The following is a 16398-nucleotide window of genomic DNA, read 5'->3' on the forward strand; positions in this document are numbered from 1 at the left end:
GTCAGGGCCAAAGTGACGTGTTGGAGAAATGGCAGCCTCAGCCACCAGTCCCCTCAAACACCAGGATCCCTTTCTCCGCCGACACGGGTCGCACCTCACGGCAAACAAGGCGCCTCATTGCCCGCCTTTTACGAGCGTCAGAGGGGGCGAGGACCTATTCTACCCCGGGTCCCCACGGGGGTCTCAGGGAGGGTAGAATTTACGATAAATAAAGCGACACATTTTAAGATGTAGGCCGAAACTAAGCTTCCCTCCCTGAAAGACCAGCATCCGCCACTGGTGGACAGCCAGAACTACAGCATGTATAAGTAACATTATTTCAGTACCCAGGGTGGTGATTGGGTGGAGGCCGTTGCGAGGGAAGTACAGCCTGTCATGAGTACTGTGGCGTTTGTTCCCAGTGGACGTCATGTTAGTTAGAGCCACCTCCTCCTGAATCTCTGCTGTTGTCTGGCCATTCTGCTGCACTGCACCTCCTATAGAATCAATCACATCTGTATTAGCATGATGCCTCATCCAGAAAGCCACTGTTCATTTTTAATTTTTATTAATTGTGGTTTAACACACCATTGAGAGACTCCATTTCAGGCTCATCTCCACCCTTCTGTCTCTTGGCTTTGCGTCTCTGTTTGCAGTAAAACATGAGGCCCAGCACAACGATCATGTAAGCAACAGCCGCGCCTACTGACAGGCCAATCGTCTGGATCATCTTATAGGGAGCCTTCTCCTCATCTGACATGGAGTGCTGCACGGGCTTCTCTGTACACAAACACACAATACACAGCATTATGAGCAAAACTCAGCAAACCACTTGCTGACTGGGTTCGTACTAGGGGTGTCACGATTCTCTAAATCCTCCATTCGATTTTATTTCCGATTTTAGAGTCACGATTCGATTCTCGATTTTCTTTTTTCTTTTTTTTACAGCAGAGAGGCCTATGCCAGTTTTAGATTAGTCTATGGTCAGTCATTGGTTTGATTCATGAATTTTACAATATCTTATTTCAAAAGGTGGGCTTGATATAAGTGATGCAAAGTGATACAAGTGATCTGTAATACACCACATTAGGCACTAATGATCAAATTTAAATAATTTAATTAAGATATATATGTAATGCCATCTAGTGGCTTTTTTTGGTAGCAGCAGTGTGCACTATTAAAACAGCAATGTGCAACATAACAAAATAAATAATAAAAAAATACAGGAACAGTCATGTACAAAATAATAGAACAATTAGAGCCTTAACAAACTGAACTCTATCCTACTATAACAGTTAAACATGAAAAATAAGACTTTAAGACTTTTTCAGTCCCTGAGAATGAGAAGTTTTTTTTCTTTAATAAAGATATATTATTAACTTTATCTGAGAGAAAGATGCTCCTTAAGGTACCAAAACTATGAACATATTTGAGGCTAGACAAAACAACTGTTATTTTTATATTTTGAAGTTTTTCTTTAAGAAGATGAGAATGTGAAAGAGCTGCTCTTTCAGCAGTCACAATGTCCGCGGCGTCGCTACAGTGTGCTGCACCATTTGTGTAGTTTAGAGGGAGGAATCGTCGATCCTCTTTTTGACTTTGAGGCTCGAGACCATGACATCATTTTGATCGATTTTGATGAAATATCGAAATCGTGACACCCCTAGTAAAGAGCTGCTGCTATAGCAAAACTTGCACTCTGAATCTCTGATACAGGAACTTTAGAACATGAAATTTCACAAGCATACTAGGAGGTCAAAACGCCTGACCGTTACTTAAAATGCATGCATGTTGGCAGGTCTGAGAGGGGTTTAAAAGCCTTTTACACAGTGCGTTCAGTTCAGTGATAACTCACCAACAACGTAGAGCTCTGCAGACGTGTGCGCGATGTTGCAGTTGTTGCCAGCAATACAGGTGTAGCTGCCAGTGTCCTCCATCACAACATCATGAATAACCAGAGAACCATTGGGCATCATCTGAAACCTGGACACACATACAGTTACAGGTAGTTACAGGTTGATGATCTGATCTGAAAAATTGTATGCATGAGACACACAGACCCAGAGACCAAAGACCTAGTAGTGCTGGTACTGTTTAAATGATCAAAACCTAAAAATGCAGTGATTCTTATTTATTATTAACATATTTATTTCTACATTTTATTTCAAACCCAACTTACTCATTACGACTTCCCCCATCACTAGTAATTTCCCAACCCCAACACATGTGAAGTCGGCCACCTCCTTTTCTTAAACTGCTGCTGATGCAACATTGCAGAGTAGCATCACAGCGTGTTCAGCGGTTCTGATACATCAGCTCACAGACGCCTTTTGCACAGCAACATCCCCTTTGGAGTGATGAAGGGAAAGAGCGCTATCTACCCACCCAGAGAGAGCAAGGCCAATTGTGCTCTCTCAGGGCTCTGGCAGCTGATGGCAAGCTGCATGAACGGGATTCGAACCAGCAATCTCCCGATAATAGTAGCAGCACTTGCTGGACCAGTGATTTTGTTTTTGATGTTTTTTAAAAACTGCACAGTAGGTCATTGTTTTTCACATACAGACAGATAAAAGGCACGATAATATAATACCAGGTGTAATACAGCTTTGTAAAGCTAATGTGCACAATACACAAACAATGTTTTACCTGCTTTTGTTTGCTTCAAAAAATTTGTCTTTCTTTTTCCACTGGATGATGGGAGAAGGGTCTCCAGTGGCCTGGCAGTGGAGTATGGCAGAGTGACCCTGGTAAACAGTGGTGTTCTCCGGCTTCAGCTTAAAGACCACATACACTAATTAATGGAGAGAGGAAGAGAAACACTATTCAGCGTACAGAATAAAAAATCAGCATAAACTCAAAACAGGGTGAACCGCAGCACATCCAGGGGCCTCATGTACTAGAGTTGTGTACGTACAAAACTTTGCGTAGGCAACATTAAACGCTCATCATCAGATTTATTAAATTTAACTTGGGCGTGTTTGGTGTGCGTTCTCCCACATCAGTTTCGTTTCAGGCGCACATAAAATTCTAATGTGTTTTTGTCAGTTAGCGACACTTGGAGGCGATGCACTGAAATTGCATATAATAAGATATTTAATGCACCTATCTTAGCAATGCACAGGATAACCCAGGTGCCATTCAAGCAGGACAACACATCATAGCTCATATATAAAAAGGTAAGAGGCAGCATTAATGCTGATAAGTATTACAGATATTTTTAAGAAGTGTGTTCATTTACTATTCTGCAGTTATTGTTTATCCTGGAGGACAGAGAACTAAATAAAATATATTTTTTTGGCCTCTTCCTCCGACAGTAAAACCTCCGATTCACTATCAGTGAAGTTCCTTTTCTTCACTATTTTTTTTAAATAATAAGAATATTCCAAGGCCTGCTTATAATATATATATAATTAGCATGTTATTATCTGTGGGGAGAAGGTGGAGTGATTAACGGTGTTTTCAAAAAACTAAAAAACTGTTGGTTTTTTAGTTTCTCTGGTTGATCAGTTTGTTTATTTGAAGCGTTTCTACCTCTGTTTGGTTTGGTTTCACACAGGCATAAAAACCTAAACACACCAAAATGCGCAGCAATAAACCACGCGAGCACATCGTCTCTCCTCTGATTGGTCAGAGCTGTCTGACACGGGAGCAAGAAAGTAAATATAGTGAGATGATTCTGTGTTTCAGTGTGTATATCCGTATATCTGTACAGTATGAAACTACTTTAACACAGAACGCAAAAAAATTGCCTGTGCACTTTTAAACACAGTGTTTTCTATGGGATGTATTCTCACACATGCTCTATTGTACTGCACTTAAGGGTACAAATGCACCAGTGTCTGTTTTAACCAGACCAAATAGTGCTAGACGGATTAGTCGGATTCTGCTTATTCACGGTTTGATACATCTGGATTTCTTTGTGCGTACTGAACTTTTCTGCTCTGAGCTTACACAACATTTAAGTAAAAATTCCGGTACCACTTTAAAATAAGACTACCTTTATAAAGGGTTTACAATTAGTTTATTAATAGTTACTAATAAGGTTGTAAATGCCTTAAAAATCATTAATAATCAGCTATAACACATACGTAGAAAGGGTATGCAACAATGACTGGCATTTTTAAGGCATTTACAACCTAATTAGTAACCATTAATAAACTAACTGTAAACCATTTATAAAGGTAGTCTTATTTTAAAGTGGTACCTAAAGTCTTAGTACGAGGCCCTAGGTCATTTTAAGGGTTGTGGATCTCTGAGCGTGAGGTTTGGGGTTTTACCGGCTACGTTGAGCTGAACTACGGCTCGGATCTCTCCCTGCAGGCTGTTGGAGGCGAGACAGGTGTAGTTTCCCACATCTTCCCGCGTCACTCTGGAAAAGTGCAGCACGCCTCCATTCCTTTCCACCCTCGCTGAAATCTCTCTGCCATCTGTAGATAGCAGCAAACACACACACACACACAGACACACACACACACACACACAGACACACAGTGACATTAAAAAGGGTCATGTAAGAGATATTGCCACTAAATTTAAAAATAAAAGTGCTATAAGCTTCTTTTTTTATATGCCCGCACACATACTGTACTCATGCAAGTTCTGGGTGATGAGACTAAAAACTTATATCTTAAAAACGTATCAGAGAACTTAAACTATACATTTTTACAGAGATGCTCCCGATCCAATCACGTGATCAGAAATCAGGGTTGGTCTTTGTTTCATAGGATTGAAATCGGGATCAAAAATGCAATGTTATGTTATTACTTCACTAGTTTACTATAGAGAGTCTACTACATGCAGCATTGAGAATTTCCATGCTGTGCTCACACTGGTTCCTCATGTTTGCGATCACTCGTTCTGTTTATCAAAACTGATTTATGGCTGATTAACACAAATGGCTATTTAGTACTTGTTTGATTAAAATTGTTATTTTTGTATTTTGATACCTCTGTTGCAATAACAATAATAATAATAAAAAATATATATATATTTTTTTATTTATATTTTATTGCAATGCCAAAGTATCAGATAGGGACATGGTATTGGCAATTAAATGACTTGATGTGATCGGGACATCCATTTTATTTATAAAAATAAATCAATATCAGCATTTCAGATTCAGAAAACTGCACTAGATTAAACTATTTGAGATGGATAAAAAAATAATAATAAAAAAATCATGTTGCTTCTTTAGTTCTAATATTTCTACAACATCATTTGGACAGGGCTGTATTATTAATATGCTTGAGTTTTATTCCTCCAACAGTTGAAGAGCAGCTGCTGTTAACTGTGTGCAGTGTAGTCAAGCTGCACAAAGTGCAGTTTCTCTGTATTATTATTATACATTAATCAATACAAAATTGATTTTAATAAATAAAAATAACATACATCTATATCCCAGACATTTCTAACCTATTTAAACACTGAAAATAGCTACAATTAGCATGCAAACTTAAATAGGTAAAATAACCACTAAAGCTCTTGTACCAGTGACAGAATCTCAGTATTTTAAAAGGAATCAGAAAGACTTCTAAAGTCTAAGCATGTAATATCATACAAACCAGTTTTGGACCAGTGGATGGTGGGAGTCACACGGCCTTTGGCAGAACACTGCAAACTGCCTTCCTTATCCAGCTCCAGACACTGCAGCGACTGCGGCGTCGGCGTGAATTTCAGACGCTCTGAAGAGAACAGCAAAGATCAGACAAACACACCCACAAGAACTGGAGCTGTGTACTGACAAGAACTCTGCAATATGACCCGAATCACAATACAGGGGGGGTTTAATACAATACACTGTAGTACAATACAATATACTGATACTGTAATTAAGGAGAAATCATTTTATATTTCAAATGTAACATTCCAATTTAAGGAATCTGTCATAGTATAAAATAGGGGTGTGAGGAGATATCGTGGCACGATATATTTCGTCAAGCTTAAATCTGTCTCACTGGAAAAAAAAAGTTAAGTGTGGACTTTTTAAGAGGGATCTGGCAACACAGTAGTGATAGCAGTGAGTGTGGTGTCTGAGCAGTGAGAGCAGCTCTCAGCAGAAGAGGAAAATTCAGGTATTTGTATAGAAGATGCTTCTGCTACTTTTAAGTTGTATGTCTGGCTGCATTTTGGCTCCAGTGGAAACAATAAACGGTAACAGAATGACCAACAAGATACAAACCATATATAAATACTGTAAGTAAATCCTACACGTGACTGTTTCATAGACAGCTGTACTAATCCCTTAGCTCTGTACTGTATTTAAAAACATGTTCTGTCTCTGTTTCACTTCAAGCATAGTCTTAATATGACTGATTATGGTTATGAATAGTTGAATTACAAGAGATTTAGGAGAAAAAAACACAAACCATAGTCTTAATATGACTGGTTGTGGTTTGCACTTATTGTTTGCACTATATAAGATCTAGAAAAGTTTTATTTTTATTTTTTATTCTTATTCTTATTTCTATTTCTTATAGAATAAATGTGAGAGAAACCAATCTGTTAAGTTTGAGTTATTTGATTATGTCAAATAAAACTCTAGTTTTCAATTTTTCATTTTTGATGTTTTTATTTATTTATTTTATTTTTAAATCGTGTCTCGTCTCGTCATATTAGTGTCTCGTCACACCCCTAGTTTAAAACATACTATTATATTTATAAAATCTAAATTAAAAAAAAGTTTACTTTTATCCAATCAGAACAGTGATTACCTACATCCCACTGACACCAATCTTTACATCTAAACACTGTTTATTTAAAAAACTGATACAGTTTTGCAACACAAAATATCATCATAATACTTATATTTTTTACAACCCCTAATATACACACGCACACACACACACACACACACACACCTTACCTAAAACAGTGACTTTGGCGTGGGCGTTCACGCTGCCAGCTTCATTTCTACTCTCACAGTGGTACTTGTGGCCGTCATACACTTCCACACTGTTGATGCGCAGAGTTCCATTAGGATACTGTTTAAAACGCACGTCCTGTTAAACACACAGACAGCGGGTCAGTCTCAGATCTGAGCTCTTACACAGCTCTACATCACGTCTGCTGTTTCTTAAAAACCCATCAGAGGTATTCGTACATTAGAGGGAACCAGTAGAGCCTGGATCAGCAGAAAATGGGGAAAAGACCTCAAACATTACAAGTTTAAGCAGGCTAATATGCTTTTCATATAATAGTGATAAAGTATAACAATCATCTTTAACATATACTCAAGTTCAGTTCAGAATTAAGATTGATACTAGGGGTGGGCGATATGGCTCTAAAATAATATCACGATATTTCAGGGTATTTTTGTGATAACGATATACTTGGCGAAATAGGAAAACTAAAATAATTCATTCATTTCAGGAATATAGTATAAGAGTATAACAGCATAATCATAATGTGGCAAAATAAATAATATAGCATAAAATAATATAATGCAGCAAATAATATTGCAGAATATTTAGTGCATGCATATAAACTGCAAACTAAAATAATTATACAATAAATACACCTAAAGCTTCACAGTAAATAATAGACTACTTTTAAGACAGAACAGCCCTATTATCACAATATGGATTTTTAATAAAGATATTTCTGTGTCACGATATATTGTACACGATAAAATATTGCCCACCCCTAATTGATACTAGAATATAAGTGAGAAAAAATAAGTAAAATATTTTTTTTATTTATTTGGATCCCCATTAGCTGCTTTTCTTCCTGGGATCCGACAGACAAAACATACAAACTATTAACAAATAAACTTCATAATTATGAGCTTTCAACAAAAATGTGTATATGAAAAGAGAATATTGATAAAGTAACACAAAAAACAGTAAATAAAAATAAAAACAAAATTGTTGCCTCAGTTTGTTGAAAGCATTTTCCGTATATAATCAAAAAAAAAACAACAATCCGTTTTATTCACCAAAACTGAGAAAAAAAAAAACATTTTCTAAGTAGAGAAATTTCTTAAAGATTTATGAAAAACTCTGATGTTACAACACATGAATAGTTCTCCTTACTCCTTATTTAGTGAATCAAGTGCAGCACAAAACAACAGTGTCTACACACAGATAGCAGTAAAGTTTAGATTGTGACACTAATGAATAAATTAATGGTGTCAATTGATAAAAAAAAAAAAATCGGATTAATCATGACAAAATTCTGTGATTAATTGCAGACAAAAGTTCTTATAGTGGATATTTAAATGTAAATAAAATAATGAATGTAATGTTTTACTGTGCTGAGGCTCTGCTGACGTGTTGTTGCGTGCTGATCATCTTTATCTATGAGGCTACATATTCTTGTAATCTTGTTCTATAGCTTACCTCGCTGTTGATTGGCTGATTTGCTCGATACCACATGACCTCAGGGTTAGGTGTGGCACGGGTGTGACAGTGTAAATATCCAGCATGTCCCTCCTCCAGCTGGCTGTCCTCTGGCTTTTGAACCCATTCAGGTGCAGCTAGAATAAAAGACATCAGCATCAGTGGATAAACACAGCCTGAGCACAGCTGGTTTTAAAGGACGCTACATTATCCCAGGATTTATATGACTAATGATTTTATTCAAATAATAAAATAATTGTATGCCACATTTGTTGATCTGTAGATTTACAAAGGCTTATTCTTTGTTATCTTAAAACATGATGCAAACACATATAAATTGTTTAAATATTCTACAGTAATTCAAACACACTCATTTTGGACTTACTTTTATTATATACTTATACTTTTATATAAAAATTTAAGAGAGCACTTCAGTTTTTAAATCAGTTTTTCTGATTTTGCTATTTATAGGTATATGTTTGAGTAAAATGGACAACATTACTCCCTTTTCTCATATTGTCATTTAGAGCATTTATTTGCAGAAAATGAGAAATGGCTGAAATAAGAAAAAGATGCAGAGCTCTCAGACCTCAAATAATACAAAAAAAAGTTCAAGTTTATGAGTTCAGAAATCAAAATTTGGAGGAATAACTCTGGTTTTTAATCACAGTTTTCATACATTTTGTTCATTTTGTTCTCCGCCACCAGTCTTACACACTGCTTTTGGATACCTTTATGCTGCTTTACTCCTGGTGCAAAAAATTAAGCAGTTCAGTTTGGTTTGATGGCTTGTGATCATCCATCTTCCAGAGGTTTTAAATTAGGTAAAATCAAAGAAACTCGTCCTTTTTAAGAGGTCTCTTTTTTTTTTTTTTTTTGTATAAATACTGAGCAGTGGCCTGGTGTGCTGATAGAGTTGTGTGCGGAGGTAAATCAGGTTAAACAGACATTCTTGTAACGCTTGGTCAAACAGTGTGAAAGACTACAGCAGCATTACAACCATAATATGTGTGTGTGTGTGTGTGTGTGCGCACAAGGAAGGTGTACTCACTGGCAACTGTGACGGTCAGTTCTTGCTTCCTCTGGCCAGCCTTGTTCTGAGCAAAGCAGGTGTACGTGCCTGAATCCTCTCCGCGGGTAGGGCTGAAGACCAGGTCCAGCTCGTCCTGATAGACCCGCCCCTCAACAGGGACCCGCTGACCCTCCCGCTCCCACCACACCTCTGGCTCTGGGTGCCCGCGGGGCGGACGGCACGACACCCTCTCCAGGGAGTCCGCAGTGAAAACTCGAGACTGACGCTCAATCATGTCGTCAATTTCTGATTATAACAAAAGAAAGCGAGAAAAAGACACTGATTACTGCCAAAATTCTGATATATCCATTAAAGAAAATAGAGGAATCTCCTTTCAAAAAGCTGTGTATTCTAGGGCTGGAACTAAGTTTTAACTTTTGTTTTTTGTTGCACTTTTCTCTATGTCTGCTTCTTATGAGTGCAGGTCCTGTTTAAGTGGATGTTGTACTTCACCTGCTCAAATCTGCACACATAAGGGTCACTCTGTTTTTCAGTCTGTCCTAATATAATATAAGTTCCTACAGCAAATTAAAATAACAAGCTGTGAAACACAACTATGATACTTATTACTTGTTACTTGATAAATTAAAGTAACAATAAATATACAATAAATGTAATCACAATAAAAAAGAAAATTTCCTTAATATCTGATGATACATCCTTATCAAAATGCTGAACAGGAAAGTTGGTTCTGTGCTGGGATTAGAGCTGGAGGAGAAGAGAGCCCTCAGCAAGCTGCTGAACATCATGGACAATGTTCACCACCCTCTGCACAGCACCATCACCAGGCAGAGGAGCTCATTCAGCGGCAGACTGCTGTCCCAGTCCTGCTCCACAGACAGACTCAGAAAGTCTTTTGTCCCTCAGGCCATAAGACTGTTCAACTCCTCTCAGCACAGCAAACTGAAGACTCGGTGACACTTTTTTATTCCGGCAATTCTGGCCACACATGGACACACCCCTTATCTCAGCAGACACACTGTCAGGCTTGCTGATGCCTATAACACTATTTTTACCGGTCTACCCTGTTTTGCACTAGCAGTTCATTCACTAGTTCATCTACTGTTTATGTATCTTTTGCACTGCTAAATTTAAATTATAATATAACTGTGTATTTGCACTTTCTGTATGGCTGACATCAGTTATCCTCACTTTATGCACATCAACTGGTGTTCACTGTCTATTGTGTTCAACTGCACTACCTCCATTCTACCCTACACCCACACACACCAAAGACTGGACTAATTCACTCTATCTATCTATCTGTCTGTCTGTCTGTCTGTCTGTCTGTCTGTCTGTCTGTCTGTCTGTCTATCTACTGAAAATAACTTACATATTGGTCCTGTAAAGAATACAAATTAAAGCAAAAGTAATCTATTAAAAATAAACAGAAATATTTTATGCAAAGTCTAAAGGTTGCGTAATAGTGTTTCACAGATAGTGTATGGGTAACAGCTTTCTCTGGTCTTTTATCCAGGAATTTGAAGACTGTGTGGCTCGATGGTTATCCTCTATCTGCCGTCTCTATCAGTAGAAACAGCTAAATGTGTAGTAGATACATTTTCTGAATCAATATTGTCTATTATGGTGACTAATCGCTGCAGCACTAGAGTAGTCCAGGACTAGCTTTAGTCCTTTGGGGGCAGTTTCCCCAAACAGGGATTTAGCCTAGCCTTGGAATACACTGTATTTTAAATGGAGATTTTCCACTGAAAGGAAAATATAGTTTACAAGTAGGAGTAATCTCTGTCTAGGGCCCAAAAAGTGTAATCTTACCAGCGAGTCTCAGGAAGGCCTCCAGAGAGACGGGAGGGCCGCGGGGCCCCTGAGCCACACACCTGTAGCGCCCGGTGTTGCGCTGCTTAACCTGGCTGATGAAGAGCGAGCCGTTGCTCAGTAGAAACACACTGTGGAAACAGAAGAAGTCAGCATGTCCAGAAGAGACGGAGCAGAAATTGGTTTATTCTCTATATTATTATTAAACATACCGGCTCTTATTGGTGATCAGTTCGTTCTCATGGTACCACTCTAAGGTAGGCTGTGGCTCTGCTGTGAACTGGCAGTGAAAATGGGCCTCTTCATTCTTCAGCACCACCAGACTCTCTGGCTTCACCACAGGCTGAGGGTAGCTCTTATCTAAGAAGAGAGATAGGAGGTTACTAAGGCCCTGTCCTCTTACAGACCAAATAGTCTTACAGAGAAAAATGTTTACAAGACAAAGAGACAGACGGAGACACAGACGGAGACACAGACAGAGACACACACAGACACACACAGACAGAGACACACACAGACACACACAGACACACACAGACAGAGACACACAGACAGAGACACACAGACAGAGAGACACACAGACAGAGAGACACACAGACAGAGAGACACACAGACAGAGAGACACACAGACAGAGACACACAGACAGAGACACACACAGACAGAGACACACACAGACAGAGACACAGACACAGACAGAGACATACAGACAGAGACACACAGACAGAGACACACAGACAGAGACACAGACAAAGACAAAAGCACACACACAAAGACAGAGACACACAAACACACCCACAGACAGACCGGCAGACACACACACAGACAAACAGAAATAAATCTATATAAACACACACCTATAATGTTGAGAGTGAAGTTGGCGCTGCTGCACACTTGGCCCACAGCGTTTTTGGCGCAGCAGTAGTACAGGCCGTTATCTTCCGGGCTGGCGCTGGGGAGAGTCAGAGTTCTCTCCTTATTATTGATCTTCAGGTTCTTCTCTGCCAGCGAATCTCCATCTCTGTACCAGTGACTGGACGGCCTGGAGGATTCAGAAAGAGTTCAGTCAGTGAGGACCTTCATTATGTTCCCACTACAAACTCTTACAGGGTCATGGAGGACGAAATACGGTATTGACAAACTCAGTTATATACTGTGGAAATAAGTAAGAGTGCGTAAGATTACAGAGGTGAATTTCAAACAAGTTTGGAATTTGAGCATCGTCTCTCAAAAGTGAAGCCACCGCAGGTCGGGCGCCCCCTGCTGTTCGGTTGCAGAAAGCTGTGTAACCCCACCCATCCCCATAGGTTTCAATGGCGAAACGGACAACTTTCAATCACGTTTTTTTCCAATATACTGTAATTCTGTAATGCATTACATTACATTACATTACATTTCATTTGGCAGACGCTTTTGTCCAAAGCGACTTACAATAATGAAGTACAAAGTAATAGGAATTTAGATAACCCATTTTTAGATAGGGCTTAAAGGAGGTCGAAGGGAAATAAAGGGATAGAGAAGTGAAGGAGGGGAAGAAGGAAATGGGGTTAGAAGTAGTTAATTAGTTAGAGGTGTTAGGACAGTAAGTGCTCTTTGAAGAGCTCTGTCTTCAGGAGTCTCTTAAAGATAGCAAGAGATTCTCCTGATCTGGTAGTAGAAGGTAGTTTGTTCCACCATTGGGGAACTCTGTATGAGAACAGTCTGGATTGCTTTGTGTGAATGTTTGGAAAAGCGAGGCGACGTTCATTGGAGGAGCGCAGCGGCCGGGAGGTAGCGTAAGCCTTCAGGAGTGAGTGCAGGTAGGAAGGAGCCTGTTCTGACAGAGAAAAAAAAAAATCCTCACCGTGGATGTCCATCAATGTTACAGCGTAATGTCACAAGGGAGGAGCTCTTAATATCAGCCTGAGATGCTGGACTCTGAAGAGTTACCCCACCGCTTTCTAACCCTGGAGAGAGAGCGAGACAGAGAGTGATCAAGAGAGAGACATTCTTACCAGTTCATTTTTTTTTTATTTCTAATTTTTCCCCATTTTCTCCCCAATTTACATGGCCAATTACACCAACCCACTCATTAGGACTCCCCCTATCACTAGTGATGCCCCAACACACCAGGAGGGTGAAGACTAACACATGCTTCCTCTGATACATGTGAAGTCAGACTCCGCTTCTTTTTTCGAGCTGCTGCTGATGCAGCATTACAGCGCTAACGCTTGGAGGAAAGCGCAGCGACTTGGTTCTGATACATCAGCTCACAGACGCCCTGTGCTGTGGACATCACCCTAGGAGTGATGTGGGGAGAGAGCGCCATCTACTGTACCCACCAATCAAGCCATACATTGCACTCACCATTAGACCAGACCTGACTTTTAACTGACTTTACAAAATGTCTTAGACAGTGACCAGACATTGTAATTTAAACTTAAAGTTTAGGGGGCCTTTATATGCCCCCCTAACAGTACTCAGTTATGCAGTAGCAAACTGGCATAAGGACGAGACCAAACATTAACAGGGGTTCACAATGGTGGGGGGACAAATGATTACTTTGATAGTCGTCTAATCTGCTGCTATTTTTCTCAGTTAGTCAATGACTAATTTTTGCGATGGCATCCCTTTCTGCTTCCTGTGGGTACGGCTCCTGTTTCCATTTTTTACATATCATCAATATTAGAAGCAGCTGAACGTGGGACTGTTAAATGCCCAGAAGATGTTTAAACATCTTAAACATCGGTCAGTTTTAGTGTGAAATAAGTGAGTGTGTAGTGCATTAACTCTACTCTATGGGTTTCTGTCCACAGCACTGTGAAAACCGCTGTAAAACTGCTGGAGTGGAAACAGCACTTATAAATAAACTATCCAACACAAAAACGAAGAGTACTCTATCAGTAATTTTATTTTGTTTTAGTTTTTTAGTAATTTAGTTTAGTTTTATACACTCTCAATACAGTTTCAGTTAGTTAACTTTTTTTCTTTTAATCATCATTTTTTTTACTTTCAGTTTTTGTTATTTTGTTCGTTTTCTTTAATGATAATACTTGGTTACTTGGTTATATTGTGATTACCACGCCAGAGCTTTATATAAAATAAAAATAGCAATAAAAAACAGATGCCTATGTCACAGACTTTTTTTCAGGTTCAGGCAGAGAATCTAAGCTTTAATACTGATATATATCGTAACCGAACCGATACTGTGGATTAAGAACAGCGATACGAACCAAACCGTGGCAACACTGTACTGTTGCATCCCTAGTCAACAGTAAGAACATATATTTCTAAATCAACATTGTCAATGTATGTTGACTAATCGATGCAGCCCTGGTTCGGCTATGGCTTCATGAAGTTCACAAAAGGATAAATGTTCAGCTTACATTTGATGTTGAAATAAGCCTCGCTGGTGCGCTGCTCTTCTCCAGTGCTGTTTTTGGTGGCCACACATTGAAAGTTGCCACCGTCCACTGTTCTGTCGATGGCAGTGAATTTTAAGTCGCCTCTTTCCTGGAAGCGACGCTCTGAATTGGAGACCGTCTGTCCGTTATGCAGCCAGCTGTAGACCACGCCCTCTGGATCGTTCACCTCGCACCTCAACATCGCGCTGCGGCCATGCAACGCATCCTGCGATTTCGGCTCCTTTGTGAAATGAAAGGATGCAGACTGTACACAGAGTGCTAAAAAAAGACAAGACAAGAAAAGGAGAGAAGATTAAATTGGTATGGGAATACGCAACATGGAATTAGTGGTTGGTGTGGCACAGAGGATAACACCACTACCTGCTAGTGAGCAATCACATCATGTGGGAGACTGGGGTTCAATTCCCGTTCTGAGTGACTGAAAGCTGCGCTACACATATAAGAGTTCTTGGGCAAGACGCCCAACAATACATCCGTCCTCCTCTGTAATAGATACAACCTTGTAAATTGCTTAGGATAAAAGTGTCAGCTGAATGTCGTAAAAGTGAATGTAAATGTAAATAAATATATAAATATATTAAATATATATAAATAAACCTGCTGTACAACAAAACCTAAAGATAAAGAAAAATGTCTTAAGAGTAGGGGTGGGTGATATGGCCCTAAAATAATATCACGATATTTCTTGTTTTTTTTTCGCGATAACGATACTCTTGGCAATATAAATTATACACTACTGCAACAAAATAAAAAAATAATTTTAACATTGCATACGATTTATGTCACACCCCTATTAAACAATACTGGACAGATAGAATCTGTCTCTAGTAGATAAATATTGGAAAATGAAAAGTAAATATTGTTCGCGATATTCAAAAATGTTGGTGATTTTATCGCGTACGATAATACTTAAGAGAAACACTAAGCAACAACTAAAGGAATTTTTTATACATACATTTCTGGACAAATTTAAAGATACAGAATAAAAGATACTCGTACTAAAAATATATAAATAATATTAGTGTAATATTACAGGATCTTATACAAATATGAATTAGGTTACGGCTGTTTCCACACCTGAAATTCAGGAACAGACTCCACAACAAGGTTTCTGTTTGTTACACTGTATTCTGTACATTTAACACTGCAGTTTATTGACTGAGCGCATTTAAGAACTTAACTACCTCCTGTTGCCATCACCTACGCGGGCAGAGTCTCTCTATAAATCACATTAATTGGTTTGTTGTCAGTTATGCGAGTTGCTTTTTTAAGTGTTGTCCCAAATTCTACCCCTCTGCCAGAATTTAGAACAGTTTATTACATTAATTCTTTACAGTTACAGTAGATACAGAATCACCAGAATAACCTTGTACCCACACCACTGCGCCCGACTCCAGGGGAAGCCAGATTTCAGTACAACACCAGTTCTTTTCCTCTGGTTTGTTTTAAGGCTGAAGACAGCCGGCCTCAACTTCCTGTAATTATAGTCTGAACCATATAGAAAAGCCATGGTTCAGTAGATACTAGAGCTGGGCGATTAATCGATTTTATCAAATAAATCGAATATACAGTTACAGACGATGTGTTTTTATGAAAATAGATTTTCTCTGAGTTTTGTCAGAAAGGGCACCATTTTTTTTTCTATTTGTTTTTTGAGGGTGTGTTTATTTATTTATTTATTAAGTTTGAGGGTGCATTGTGTCAGTACCTAAACTATGTTGGAGAAAGCCTTCTAAAAGTTACTAAATGTTCTCACTGTTTTACAATTGTTTACAATTGTTTCTGGTTTCACTTTAACCACAAAGGGGACATTAAAGTAAAAAAAACTAAATA

At 38.8% G+C, this 16398-nt stretch overlaps 1 protein-coding gene across 1 annotated transcript in view; it reads right to left on the reverse strand.

Annotated features, from left to right (window-relative positions):
* ptk7a (protein tyrosine kinase 7a) overlaps positions 1-16398 on the reverse strand; it is a 44351-nt gene that overhangs the window by 13035 nt on the left and 14918 nt on the right. Inside the window, exons 2-15 of the mRNA XM_049465675.1 lie at positions 14527-14823; positions 13005-13107; positions 12019-12203; positions 11376-11523; positions 11164-11294; positions 9367-9633; positions 8316-8452; positions 6842-6977; positions 5541-5660; positions 4257-4406; positions 2626-2770; positions 1835-1962; positions 568-759; positions 327-476 (exon numbers count right to left, since the gene is read on the reverse strand). Of these exons, the coding sequence (XP_049321632.1) occupies positions 327-476; positions 568-759; positions 1835-1962; positions 2626-2770; positions 4257-4406; positions 5541-5660; positions 6842-6977; positions 8316-8452; positions 9367-9633; positions 11164-11294; positions 11376-11523; positions 12019-12203; positions 13005-13107; positions 14527-14823 (2289 nt within the window). The remainder of the gene's footprint in view (positions 1-326; positions 477-567; positions 760-1834; positions 1963-2625; positions 2771-4256; positions 4407-5540; positions 5661-6841; positions 6978-8315; positions 8453-9366; positions 9634-11163; positions 11295-11375; positions 11524-12018; positions 12204-13004; positions 13108-14526; positions 14824-16398) is intronic.

Source organism: Astyanax mexicanus, chromosome 16 (genome assembly GCF_023375975.1).
Source record: "Astyanax mexicanus isolate ESR-SI-001 chromosome 16, AstMex3_surface, whole genome shotgun sequence".
NCBI lineage: Eukaryota > Metazoa > Chordata > Actinopteri > Characiformes > Acestrorhamphidae > Astyanax > Astyanax mexicanus.